The 13,329-nt window shown below is 44.7% G+C and overlaps 1 protein-coding gene across 1 annotated transcript in view; it reads right to left on the bottom strand.

The window, feature by feature from the left end:
- Positions 1-13,329, bottom strand: part of wu:fj29h11 (uncharacterized) — a 153,603-nt gene that overhangs the window by 36,406 nt on the left and 103,868 nt on the right. Inside the window, exons 37-40 of the mRNA XM_060844678.1 lie at positions 11,052-11,220; positions 3,337-3,463; positions 1,166-1,237; positions 37-219 (exon numbers count right to left, since the gene is read on the bottom strand). Of these exons, the coding sequence (XP_060700661.1) occupies positions 37-219; positions 1,166-1,237; positions 3,337-3,463; positions 11,052-11,220 (551 nt within the window). The remainder of the gene's footprint in view (positions 1-36; positions 220-1,165; positions 1,238-3,336; positions 3,464-11,051; positions 11,221-13,329) is intronic.

Genomic DNA, 13,329 nt, shown 5'->3' with positions numbered 1-13,329 from the left:
GCAAAGATGGACATACAACAGTGTTAACAGTGTTACCTTGCTTTCTTTTGGTCTTGGAGTTTGACAGATTCCTCTCCGCTGCAGGCAGATTGAGCAAACACAGGGAATTTGCTTTAAAAATTCGCTCCAGTTGCTTATTGTCTGGTATCATAGGGGAGCTGGCCAGAGACACCCAACGATTATCTTTGGCTGGAAAGACTTTCTCATCCTTTAACATTCCTAGTTACAGAGACAAGAAAATAAGTCATGATTTGGAGATGCCGGTGTTGGAATGGGGTGTACAAAATTAAAAATCACACCACACCAGATTATAGTCCAACAGGTTTATTTGGAAGCACTAGCTTTCAGAGCGCCGCTCCTTCATCAGGTGGTTGTGGAGCAGTGCTGCAAAAGCTAACGCTTCCAAATTAACCTGTTGGACTTAACCTGGTGTTGTGTGATTTTTAACTAAGAAGGTAAGTATTTATTGAAAAAAAGAACATAAGTTTCAATGAGGTAAAAAATGAGGTCTGCAGATGCTGGAGATCACAGTTGAAAATGTGTTGCTGGTTAAAGCACAGCAGGTCAGACAGCATCCAAGGAATAGGAAATTCGACGTTTCGGGCACAAGCCATTCTGATGAAGGGCTTATGCCCGAAATGTCGAATTTCCTATTCCTTGGATGCTGCTTAACCTGCTGTGCTTTAACCAGCAACACATTTTCATAAGTTTCAATGATACTCATATAAACACTGCAGTAAAAAATAAAATAACTAAGGTTATGGGGGTCAATAATCAATAATTCCCAAATATTCCACCGAGTGGTAGAATGTAAGGCCTTTATTGGGATCCTATAGTGACAGAGGGATTTCTTAATAAGTAGCTGAATTAAAGGTAGCTCTTAAAGGGACAGATAACTCCCTTGCAAGGTTTTGCATTGTGTAGGCACCAAATCCAATTGTGCTGCAATGAGAATTGTGGTTTTCATGGCAATCTTACTCAGCAGAAGCTGTCCACTGGGGTTAACATAACCTTATCTATACTGAGAGATGTGTTCTCCCTAAACATATTTGGTTCAAGCATATCACATTATATAATAATAAGAACAGAAAATTCTGGAACGACTGAACAGATCCGGAAGCATCTGTGGAGAAAATTACACTCACAAACACACAAATGTCCTTACCTTTAAGTGTCTGGCAATAAGGATATTGTAGCTCCCAGTTGTCATCATTATCATAAATCTTGCATTTCTCGGCTGGGGGGACAAAACAAAAAAAAAATCAGACTATTGACTTGGAGGATAGTAGGTAGCTGTTTCCACACCTGCACTTTTCTCTGACTATCTCACTTCCCTGTCACCAGCCTCCTATGTTCCTATCTCTGTAATCATGAAACTTACTGCCCATGTCCTAACTTTCACCAAGTCCATTCACCCAACAGCCCTGTGCTCACTAACTTACACTGACTCCCCATTCAGAAAAGTCTCTCTTAAAATTTACTTTTTAAAACACTGGTACCCCTTGCCTGAGCTGAGAGCTTCCTTCAGATGGCTTGGTTCAGATCACTGCTTTGCTGCGGTCATCTAAACTTTAAAACTTTAATAACTCTTCAGGGATTGAAAGAATTAGTGACAATTCTTCTTGGAATAAACAGTTTCCCCAAAATGAAAGGGATGAGGAGAAACTGCCGGATAACCTGCTGCCTTGTGAAAAATGGGCAATTAAAATGCCCAAATACGGAATGTCCTGAGGTGAAGGGGTTAATTGCAAGAAAGTTGTTGCAGTAACAAGGAACAGCAAAGATACCAATAAGTAGGCAAGCTACAGATTCAATGACTCAAGAAGTATAACAATGTTGTGGATGAACAGATCTAAAGAATCATCAATAATTTCACAAGACAGAATTGCACTTCAGGATTCATCAGTAGCAGAACTCTAGGGAACCACATTGAACAAGGATTGAACCTTAGACATGCAGAGACAGACACCGTTGTTTGGAATCAGAGCTAAATTGCACGTTAACTGGGTAAGAGCGAAGTTGGGTTGTGAGGTTTAACTTACTTGAGGGGTCTTGTTTTGGTTGCTACATGCAATAAAGTTTAAGTAAGTGCTTCAGTATTTGATTGTCAATGAGATTTCTTCATAAGTAGCTGAATTAAAGGTAGCTTCTTAAAGAGAATGATAGCTACTTTGCAAGGTTTTGCATTCTGATGGCACCAAATCCAATTGTGCTGCAATGGGAATTGTGTCTCCATGGCAATCTTAGTCAAATAGCTGCTCAGATATAGTTATCTATCACTGTCACAACTAATCCTCCACATGTGCAGATACACAAAATGGTCAAGAGACCCTGAACCATTGTAGAAGTAGCAACCTTGGTCGCTTACTCTCTCTTGCATTCCACCCCTGCCATCCAGGAAAACTGAAGTCAATTTTGTGCTCCATTATAGCACCAAGGAGGTCTTGGCACAGCAATAGTGTTCCTGCTTCAGAGCCAATAGCTCTGAGTTCAAGTCCCACCCCAGCAAATAATAGCTGAAAATGTGTTGCTGGAAAAGCGCAGCAGGTCAGGCAGCATCCAAGGAACAGGAGACTCGACGTTTCGGGCATAATCCCTTCTTCAGGGCTTATGTCTCCTGTTCCTTGGATGCTGCCTGACCTGCTGCGCTTTTCCAGCAACACATTTTCAGCTCTGATCTCCAGCATCTGCAGACCTCACTTTCTCCCGCAGCAATTAATAGCCAAGGCATGGGTCATAACACTGCCAAACAGGTCAAGTGTCAAAGTGCACGTCATTCCAACAAATGCCAATGACAGGTGGCAAGGAGCAGGGAAATTTCTCAGCAGCCAAGTGATGGAAAGAAAATTGGAGCCTCTACCATCACTATTCATAGCACCAAGTAATAAAGATGTATGTATACTGCCATAGCAACTCTGATTCCTTGGAAGATAATTCACTCAGTTGGCTGGACAACTCATGTACATCACATTGATGCTGCTGACACATCTCTTCAAGGCTTTCTTAATTGAGAACCACCCCAGTTTCTCCAACCTCTCAGTGCAACATTGAATGGAAATAGGGATGTCCGTAAATTGGCCTTGTAACAATATTTGATGATGCACACTCACTGGCATAATGTATTCAGCTTGAAAATGCACAGAAACTGAGGAGAACTCTTATATCATGACAGCAAAAGTACAGGCCTTCATATCCTAAAATGGTTAAAGTTGTCATTGCAGTACAATGTAAGGCAAAATACAATTTAAGATGTAAACCATGATAAATATTTTCATTAATGGTTGTGTGAGGTCTCTCTTCTGTGAGAGAAAATTTGAGATTCCCCAAAAAACTTACCCAGAACCGCATATATCACAGACACATCCTGTAGGATATCACTGCTGGGAAGTGATACCTTACTGCATATCAGCACAAGCAGACTCACGTAGTGTTTCATAGCTGGTATTTTCTCAACATCTAGAGTCTGTCAATTGAATAAATAAATCAAGTTACAAATCTAGACTCAACAGCAAATATCATGTAGACAAGTACCATACACTCAAGTTTAAATGCTATCATATTGAAATACACAACTGGGCATTTCTCCACTGTGGTATTCCTGGTCCTCTAGTGGAGTGCTCTGGAATGCGAATTATGATATGGTCACTTGGGACGTTGTTCTTTTAAACAAATGAATAAATAGATCATAACCACTACTCACATTTTCTCTAACAGTAGGAACAAGGAACAGTTATGCTGTTGCCATTTACATCTCACCTCAGTGAGATATCTGCTTTGATTTTGTCTGTTATCATTCCCTTAGTCTTTTGCCTTCATCATGTTTTGTCACTGAAATCATTTTTGCTTCCCATCTTATTAAAGACCATTTTCCATTGTTCTTTCTTCTGCATTTCTCTACCTGAAATTTTCTTAAAAGCTGATAAATCCCACAATTCGTTCAGTTGAAAAACCTGGGGTGGGGTCTTTTTGTTTAGAATATGATGATGGGTATAAGGTCTCGGCTCTGCCCTCTGCAACTGGATCCTCAGCTGCCTGACTCAGAGACCGCATTCAGTGAAGATAGACAATTGCAACTCCTCCACAATAATACGGGTGGCATGGTGGCACAGTGGTTAGCACTGCTGCCTCACAGCGCCAGCAGACCCGGGTTCAATTTCAGCCTCAGGCGACTGAGTGTGCAGAGTTTGCACATTCTCCCCCGTGTCTGTGTGGGTTTCCTCCGGGTCTTCCGGTTTCCTCCCACAGTCCAAAAATGTGCAGGTCAGGTGAACTGACCATGCTAAATAGGTGAAGGGGCAATGTTAGGTGAAGGGGTAATTGTAGGGGAATGGGTCTGGGTGGGTTGCGCTTCGGCAGGTCGGTGTGGACTTGTTGGGCCGCAGGGCCTGTTTCCACACTGTAAGTAATCTAATCTAATCTAAAAAAAACTCTCAACACTGGCACCCTGCAAGGATGTGTTCTTAGTCCCATACTGTACTCCCTGAACACCCATGACTGTGTAGTCAAATTCCGTATGAATGCCATCTACAAGTTTGCTGACAACACCACCGTTGCAGGCTGGATATCAAAAATGAGTCAGGATACAGGAAGGAGATAAGAGTGCTGGTGTCAAGGTGCAACGATGACAATCTCTCAGTATCAGCAAAAGAACTGAGCATTGACTTCAGGAAGAAAGGAGGAGGACACGTCCCTACCTACATCAACAGAATGAGGTGGAGAAGGTCGAGAGCATCAAGTTCTAGGCGATAACCAACAATCTCTCCTGGACCTCCTCCGTAGATGTGACGGTCAAGAAGGCACATCAACACCATAGGCAGCTTAGGAAATTTGACACATTCATACAGACTCTCACCAACTTTTACAGATGCATCATGGAAAGCATTCTATCCAGGTGCATAATGTCTTGAAATGGCAACTGCTCTGCCCAGGACTGTAAGAACCTATAGAAAGCTGTGTACACAGCCTAAAACAACACCGAAAGCCAATGTCCCATCGATGGATTAAATTAGATGATATTAGATTAGATTAGATTACTTACAGTGTGGAAACAGGCCCTTCAGCCCAACTTTGGACTCATTTACAACTGTCTTTGCCGCGGAAAGACTGCCAATACCATCAAAGACCCCTCCCAGCCTGGTAATACTCTCTTCCAACCACTTCTGTCAGGCAGAAGATACAGAAGCTTAAGCACACATCAGCAGGTTTAAGAACAGCTTCTTCCCTGCTGTTATCAGGTTGCTGACCTCTCTACTTTCAAACCTAATGTTTATCTTGCTTTCTGCACCTCTTTTGCAGTGGAACCCTGTCTGCCTCACTCTGTCTAAGCACCCTATGATCTGTATGTCCTTGCTTGCTATGACTACCTGTACTGCTTGCTAAACAAAACTTTTCACGATATTTAGGTACATGTGACAACAAGAACTCAAATTGGTGCCCCTGTTTAAGAAAGGTGGTAAGGACAAGCCAGGGAACTATAGACCAGTGAGCCTGACATCAGTGGTGGGCATGCTGTTGGAGGGAATCCTGAGGAACAGGATGAACATGTACTTGGAAAGGCAAGGACTGATTAGGGATAGTCAACATGGCTTTATGAGTGGGAAATCATGTCTCACAAACTTGATTGCATTTTTTGAAGAAGTAACAAAGAGGATTGATGAGGGCAGAGCAGTAGATGTGATCAATATGGACTTCAATGAGGTGTTCGACAAGGTTCCCCATGGGAGACTGGTTAGCAATGTTAGACCTCACGGAATACAAGGAGAACTAGCCATTTGGATACAGAACTAGTTCTAAGGTAGAAGAAAGAGGGTGGTGGTGGAGGGTTGTTTTTCAGACAGGAGGCCTGTGACCAGTGGAGTGCCACAAGGATTGGTGCAGGGTCCACTATTTTTCATAATTTACATAAATGATTTGGATGTGAGTATAAGAGGTATAGTTAGTAAGTTTGCAGATGACACCAAAATTGGAGGTGTAGTGGACAGCGAAGAGGGTTACCTCAGATTACAACAGGATCTGGACCAGGTGGGCCAATGGGCTGAGAAGCGGCAGATGGAGAGTTTAATTCAGTTAAATGCGAAGTGCTAGGTTTTGGGAAAGCAAATCTTAGCAGGACTTATACACTTAATGGTAAGGTCCTAGGGAGTGTTGCTGAACAAAGAGACCTTGGAGTGCAGGTTCATAGATCCTTGAAAGTGGAGTCGCAGGTAGATAGGATAGTGAAGAAGGTGTTTGGTATGCTTTCCTTTATTGGTCAGAGTATTGAGTACAGGGGTTGGGAGGGCATGTTGCAAGTGTACAGGACATTGGTTAGGCCACTGTTGGAATACTGCATGCAATTCTGGTCTCCTTCTCATCAGAAAGATGTTGTGAAATTTGAAAGGGTTCAGAAAAGATTTACAAGGATGTTGCCAGGGTTGGAGGATTTGAGCTATAGGGAGAGGCTGAACAGGTTGGGGATGTTTTCCCTGAAGCGTCGGAGGCTGAGGGGTGACCTTATAGAGGTTTACAAAATTATGAGGGGCATGGATAGGATAAATAGACAAAGTCCTTTCTCTGGGGTGGAACTAGAGGGCATAGGTTCTGGGTGAGAGGGACAAGATACAAAAGAGACCAAAGGGACAACTTTTTCACACAGGGGGTGATACGTGTATGGAATGAGCTGTCAGAGGAAGTAGTGGAGGCTGGTACAATTGCAATATTTAAAAGGCATCTGGATGGGTATATGAATATGAAGGGTTTGGAGGGACATGGGCCGGGTGCTGGCAGGTGGGACTAGATTGGATTGGGATATCTGGTCGGCATGGATGAGTTGGACCGAAGAGTCTGTTTCCGTGCTGTATATCTCTATGACACCTTCCCACTACCACAATGCCTGGGAGAGTCCGCTGGACCATGTGCCTCAGAGGCTCTTCAGTGGTCACCTGGTGGGTGGATGTTCCATCGTGGTCAATGCCTGGACAGTGAAGACCTACCAGCCAAAAAGCAGCAAGCATTCGGAAACAGACAGAGAACACTGGAAAAGCGCAGCAGCTCTGACAGCAATCGGTGTTGGGAGAAACCGATTTCATATTTTGACTCTAGTGACCCTTCTTCAGAACTCACTCTGTTTCTCTCTCCACAGATGCTGTCAGACCTGCTGAGTTTTTAGATTAGATTACTTACAGTGTGGAAACAGGCCCTTCGGCCCAACAAGTCCACACCGACCCGCCGAAGCGCAACCCACCCATACCCCTACATTACCCCTTGCCTAACACTACGGGCAATTTAGCATGGCCAATTCACCTGACCCGCACATCTTTGGGCTGTGGGAGGAAACCGGAGCACCCGGAGGAAACCCACGCAGACACGGGGAGAACGTGCAAACTCCACACAGTCAGTCGCCTGAGTCGGGAATTGAACCCAGGTCTACAGGCGCTGTGAGGCAGCAGTGCTAACCACTGTGCCACCGTGCCGCCTTTTCTCAGATTCTGTCATGTTTGTTTCAGATTTCTACCACCTGCAGTATTCTACCTTTGTTAGAGGCTAAGCAATCACTTTGTCAGGCTCAGCATCTGTGGCTGATGGTGGAGAAGCAAGCTAAAGATCACAAAGCACAAGAGAGTAGAACTACCCTCTGAAGGGGCAGATAACAGGAGGAGGCTTTTGGGGACAGGCGTTTGGAAACAACGACAGGGGAGATGCTGTGAGCTGACACTCCATCCCTAACACCCAAATGTGGGGCAGATGAATTCCACCACCCTTGCCCCTCAACCCAGCAGACACACCCCACTGTTTTCCCAGTCAGGATGACTGCCTTACCTGCTAACTACAGAGTTAATTCTGACAGTGATGCAGAGATGTCCTGAAGTGTTTCTTAACTGAGCATTCAAGAGCCTCAAAGTTGGGGTGGAGGGAAGGGTTTCCCACCCATAACATAATTCCCCCAAAGGTATCAATCTCCCAGGCACCAATCTGCCCCTGTGTCACCCTCCCTAGATGGGACATATCACCCATTTCCTCTGTCAACCTCTCTCTTTACAGATGTTACCCATCTCACTGAGTGGTTCTAGTATACACCAATTTTATTTCAGATTTCCATTTGCAGTAATTTAGTTTTTGACTGTTTCACATTGTACTTGTATGCCACGCCAACAGAGCCACATTTATTGCTGATCCCTATTTGTCCTGAGAAAGCAATGGCTTGTTAAATGTGTGTAGCTCAGACTTGATGGAGATCTGAGGCTCCTTTCCTGACTTTTTAATGACAATCTAGCAATTACTATCTTACAAAATCATTTTACGCTACAAGAACTCATGACCATCTACTTTCAAAGTCATTGTTTCCAACCCCCGATTCTCTCACCAATAGATCTCCAAACCAGGGCTCCTCACTCAAATGTTCCTGCTCCCAGATCTGACTCTTTACAACCCACACTCACAGCACCGACCCTTACCCTCTGTGATCCAGGTCTTTCCGATGACATCTCCTGATCTTTCTCTATTCTACCTGATTCGGGGCGGAGATGGTATGGGAGTATTGTACTACTGGGTTGGTAATAGAGACGCCCAGGTAACACTCTGAGGACCCGGTTTGAATCCCTGCATGGGGAGCAGGTGGAATTTGGAATTTGAGTCTGAAATTAAAAGTCTACTATGTTCTTTAGGGAAGAAAACCCACTGATTTTATCCACATGTGACACTAGATACACAGCAATGTGGCCTCTGAAATGGCCTTGCAAGGTACTCTGCTGTGTAAAACTAGACAGGCCACCTGACACTGACCTTGGCACCAGAAAAGATAATGGCAGAAACAGCCCTGTCAATCCTGTGAAGTCCTCCTCATTAACATCTGGGGGCTAGTGCCAATACTGGGAGAGCTGTCAAACAACAGTCTGACATAGTCACACTTGTGGAATCATACCTGACAATGTCCCAGACACCCACCATCACCATCCCTGGAAATGTCCTGTCCCACTGGCAGGAGAGGCTCAGCAGAGGTGGTGGCACAATGGGATACAGTTGGGAGGGAGGTGGCCGAGGAGTCTTCAACATTGACTCCGGACCACGCAGAGTTTCATTGCTTCAGGTTAAATATGGGCAAGGATACCTCCTGGTGATTACCATTTACCATTCTCCCTTGCCCGATGACTGGGTACTCCTCTATGTTGAGCAACACTTGGAAGAAGCTCTCAGGGTGGCAAGGACACAAATGTCCTCTGGGTGGAGGATTTCAATGTCCACCAACAAGAGTGGCTCAACAGCAGCACAACTGAGCGAGCTGGTCAGGTCCTAAAAGACATCACTGCTAGATTGGGTCTGCAGCAGGTGGTGAGGGAACCAACAAGAGGGAAAAACGTACTTGCTCTCATCCTCAATGATCTACCAGCTGCAGATCTGTCCATGACAATATCATTAAGAGTGACCACCGCACAGTCCTTGTGGAGACAAAGTCCCACCTTCACATTGAGAATAACTTCCATTGTGTTGTGTGGCACTATCACTGTGCTACATGGGACAGACTTTAAGCAGGTTTAGCAATGCTGGGCATCCATGAGGCACTGTGGGCCATCAACAGAAGCAGAATTGTACTCCAGCACAATCTGTAACCTCATAGCCTGGCATATCTCCCATTCAACCATTACCATCAAGCCAGGGGATCAACCCTGGTTCAGTGGAGAGTGCAGGAGGGCATGCCAGGAGCAGCAGCAGGCAGACCTGAAGATGAGGTGTCAACCTGGCGAAACTGTCAAACAGGATTACGTACCTACCAAACAGCATATGCAGAAAGGATCAAAACATTCCACAATCAAATCTCCGCCTTGTAATCCTGCCACATCCAGTCGTGACTGCTGATGGACAATCAAACAATTCACCAGAGGAGGAGCCTCCACAAATATCTCCATCCTCGATGATGAGGATGTCCAAAGCATCAGTGCAAAATAAGCATTTAAAGTCATAGAGTCATAGACATGTACAGCATGGAAACAGACCCTTCGGTCCAACCCGTCCATGCCGACCAGATATCCCAACCCAATCTAGTCCCACCTGCCAGCACCCGGCCCATAACCCTCCAAACCCTTCCTATTCATATACCCATCCAAACGCCTCTTAAATGTTGCAATTGTACCAGCCTCCACCACATCCTCTGGCAGCTCATTCCATACACGCACCACCCTCTGTGTGAAAAAGTTGCCCCTTAGGTCTCTTTTATATCTTTTCCCACTCACCCTAAACCTATGCCCTCTAGTTCTGGATTCCCTGGCCGAAGGGAAAATACTTTGTCTATTTATCCTATCTATGCCCCTCACAATTTTGTAAACCTCTATAAGGTCACCCCTCAGCCTCTGACGCTCCGGGAAAACAGCCCCAGCCTGTTCAGCCTCTCCCTATAGCTCAAATCTTCCAACCCTGGCAACATCCTTGTAAATCTTTTCTAAACCCTTTCAAGTTTCACAACATCTTTCCAATAGGAAGGAGACCAGAATTGCACGCAATATTCCAACAATGGCCTTGGCACTATACGCACATATGCTCAGTAGCAGCAGTGTGCCCTTCGTACAAGGTGCACTGCAAAAATTCACCAAGGCTCCTTTGATAGCACCTTCCAAACCTATAACCACTTACATCTTGGTATTCTATGGCAGTTACATGGGAACACCAACACCTGCAAGTTCCTGTCACCATCCTGACTCGGAAATCTATCGCTGTTCCTTCACTGTTGCAGAGTCAAGATCCTGAATCTCCCTTCCTAATGGCATTGTGGATACACCTACACTGAATGAACGGTAGCAGTTCAAGATGCACGTTCACTACCATCCTCCCATGGGCAATAAGGGAAAAGCAACAAATGTTGGCCCAACAGCAAACGCTGCATCCCACAAATATTAAAAAAAGAGTAATAAGCTTGAAGCCTAAGATAAACAGTTTCATTCCTCACCTGTGGCAGGTTCCTAAACACTCCACCTCCCCCCTCCCCACCACACACACAATAATGGACATATTCAAATTCCTTGGCCATAAAATTTATAGAAAAGGCGGTGAACATAAATTGTCATGCATGGTTTTAGACATACCTTCTGAAATAGATCTTTCATATCGTCCCATTGATGGTAGAAAGGTGCAAGCAGGTGAGGTCCATTTGTGTCCTGAATTTGATATTTATATCGTTGGAACATTCTAGTTGGATCACTCCAAAATACATCCTTCAAATGGTAGAAATTTCCAGAACAAATCGGTTCAGTGCTTTAAAAGAAAGTTGACTATTTACTCCAAATTGCACAGAAGTTTATATAGCAAAAGAAAGTCCAATCGCTCACATGCTGCCTCCTACAAAGAAGGTCATTGACAAAGGGACCTTGAAGCAGGTCACCTGATCAAAACATCATTCACAACCCAAGGAAGTCTTTGAAATGCTGTTTGCATTTCAACATGCACCCACCAATGTGTACACAGCAAGTTTTCACCTGCTCAGCGATGAGATGGCATGGTGTAAAGGGCCTTGTGAGGCAGCCGTGGTTTAGTAAGGAATTGGAATCCCTTGTGAAAGGGAAGAAGGCGGCATATGTAAAGATGAGGCGTGAAGGTTCAGTTGGGGCGATAGAGAGTTATAAGGTAGCCAGGAAGGATCTAAAGAGGGAGCTAAGAGAAGCGAGAAGGGGACATGAAAAGTCTTTAGCTGGTAGGATTAGGGAAAACCCAAAGGCTTTCTATAGGTATGTCAGGAATAAAAGGATGACTAGGGTAGGTATCGGTCCAGTCAAGGATAGTAGTGGGAAGTTGTGTGTGGAGGCGGAGGAGATTGGAGAGACACTAAATCAATACTTTTCATCAGTATTCACTCAGGAACAGGACACTGTTGCTGATGTGAATATGGAGTCACAAATGATTAGAATGGATGGCCTGGAAATATGCGGGAAGAGGTTCTGGGAATATTGGAGAGGATGAAAATGGATAAGTCTCCTGGGCCTGATGGTATTTACCCTAGGATCCTATGGGAAGCTAGGGAGGAGATAGCAGAGCCATTGGCCTGGATTTTTATGTCGTCATTGTCAACGGGAATAGTACCAGAGGACTGGAGGATAGCGAATGTGGTCCCCTTGTTCAAGAAAGGGAGTAGGGATAGCCCTAGTAACTATAGGCCAGTGAGTCTGACTTCAGTGGTGGGCAAAGTCTTAGAGAGAATGGTAAGGGATAAGATTTATGAACATCTGGATAGGAATAACGTGATCAAGGATAGCCAGCATGGTTTTGTGAAGGGCAGGTCGTGCCTCACAAACCTTATTGAGTTCTTTGAGAAGGTGACTAAGGAAGTGGACGAGGGTAAAGCAGTAGATGTTGTGTATATGGATTTTGGTAAGGCGTTCGATAAGGTTCCCCATGGTAGGCTAATGCTAAAACTACGGAGATATGGCATTGAGGATACATTAGAGGTTTGGATTAGGAATTGGCTGGCTGGAAGGAGACAGAGGGTAGTAGTTGATGGACTATGTTCATCTTGGAGTGCAGTTACTAGCGGTGTACCACAAGGATCTGTTTTGGGACCATTGCTTTTTGTTATCTTTATAAATGATCTAGAGGAAGGGCTTGAAAGCTGGGTAAGCAAGTTTGCGGATGACACAAAAGTCGGTGGAGTTGTGGATAGTGAGGAAGGAAGTGGTAGGTTACAGCGGGATATAGATAAGTTGCAGAGCTGGGCAGAAATGTGGCAAATGGAATTCAATGTAGCTAAGTGTGAAGTCATTCACTTTGGTAGGAGTAACAAGAAGATGGATTACTGGGCTAATGGTAGGCTACTTGGTAGTGTGGATGAGCAGAGGGATCTTGGTGTCCATGTACACAGATCTCTGAAAGTTGCCACCCAGGTAAATAGTGCTGTGAGGAAAGCATATGGTGTACTGGGCTTTATTGGTAGAGGAATTGAGTTCCGGAGTCCTGAGGTCATGTTGCAACTGTATAAGACTCTGGTGCGGCCTCATCTGGAGTATTGTGTGCAGTTTTGGTCGCCATACTATAGGAAGGATGTGGAGGCATTGGAACGAGTGCAGAGGAGGTTTACCAGGATGTTGCCTGGAATGGTAGGAAAATCTTATGAGGAAAGGCTGAGGCACTTGGGGCTGTTCTCATTGGAGAAGAGAAGGTTTAGGGGAGATTTGATAGAGGTGTATAAGATGATTAGGGGTTTAGATAGGGTCGACACTGAGAACCTTTTACTGCTAATGGAGTCAGGTATTACTAGGGGACACAGCTTTAAATTAAAGGGTGGTAGGTATAGGACAGATGTTAGGGGTAGATTCTTTACACAGCGGGTTGTGAGTTCATGGAATGCCCTGCCAGTAGCAGTGGTGAACTCTC

Source organism: Hemiscyllium ocellatum, chromosome 25 (assembly GCF_020745735.1).
Source record: "Hemiscyllium ocellatum isolate sHemOce1 chromosome 25, sHemOce1.pat.X.cur, whole genome shotgun sequence".
Taxonomy (NCBI): Eukaryota; Metazoa; Chordata; class Chondrichthyes; order Orectolobiformes; family Hemiscylliidae; genus Hemiscyllium; species Hemiscyllium ocellatum.
The sequence above is the reverse complement of the archived record's forward strand: the minus strand, read 5'-3'. Positions and strand labels throughout refer to the sequence as shown.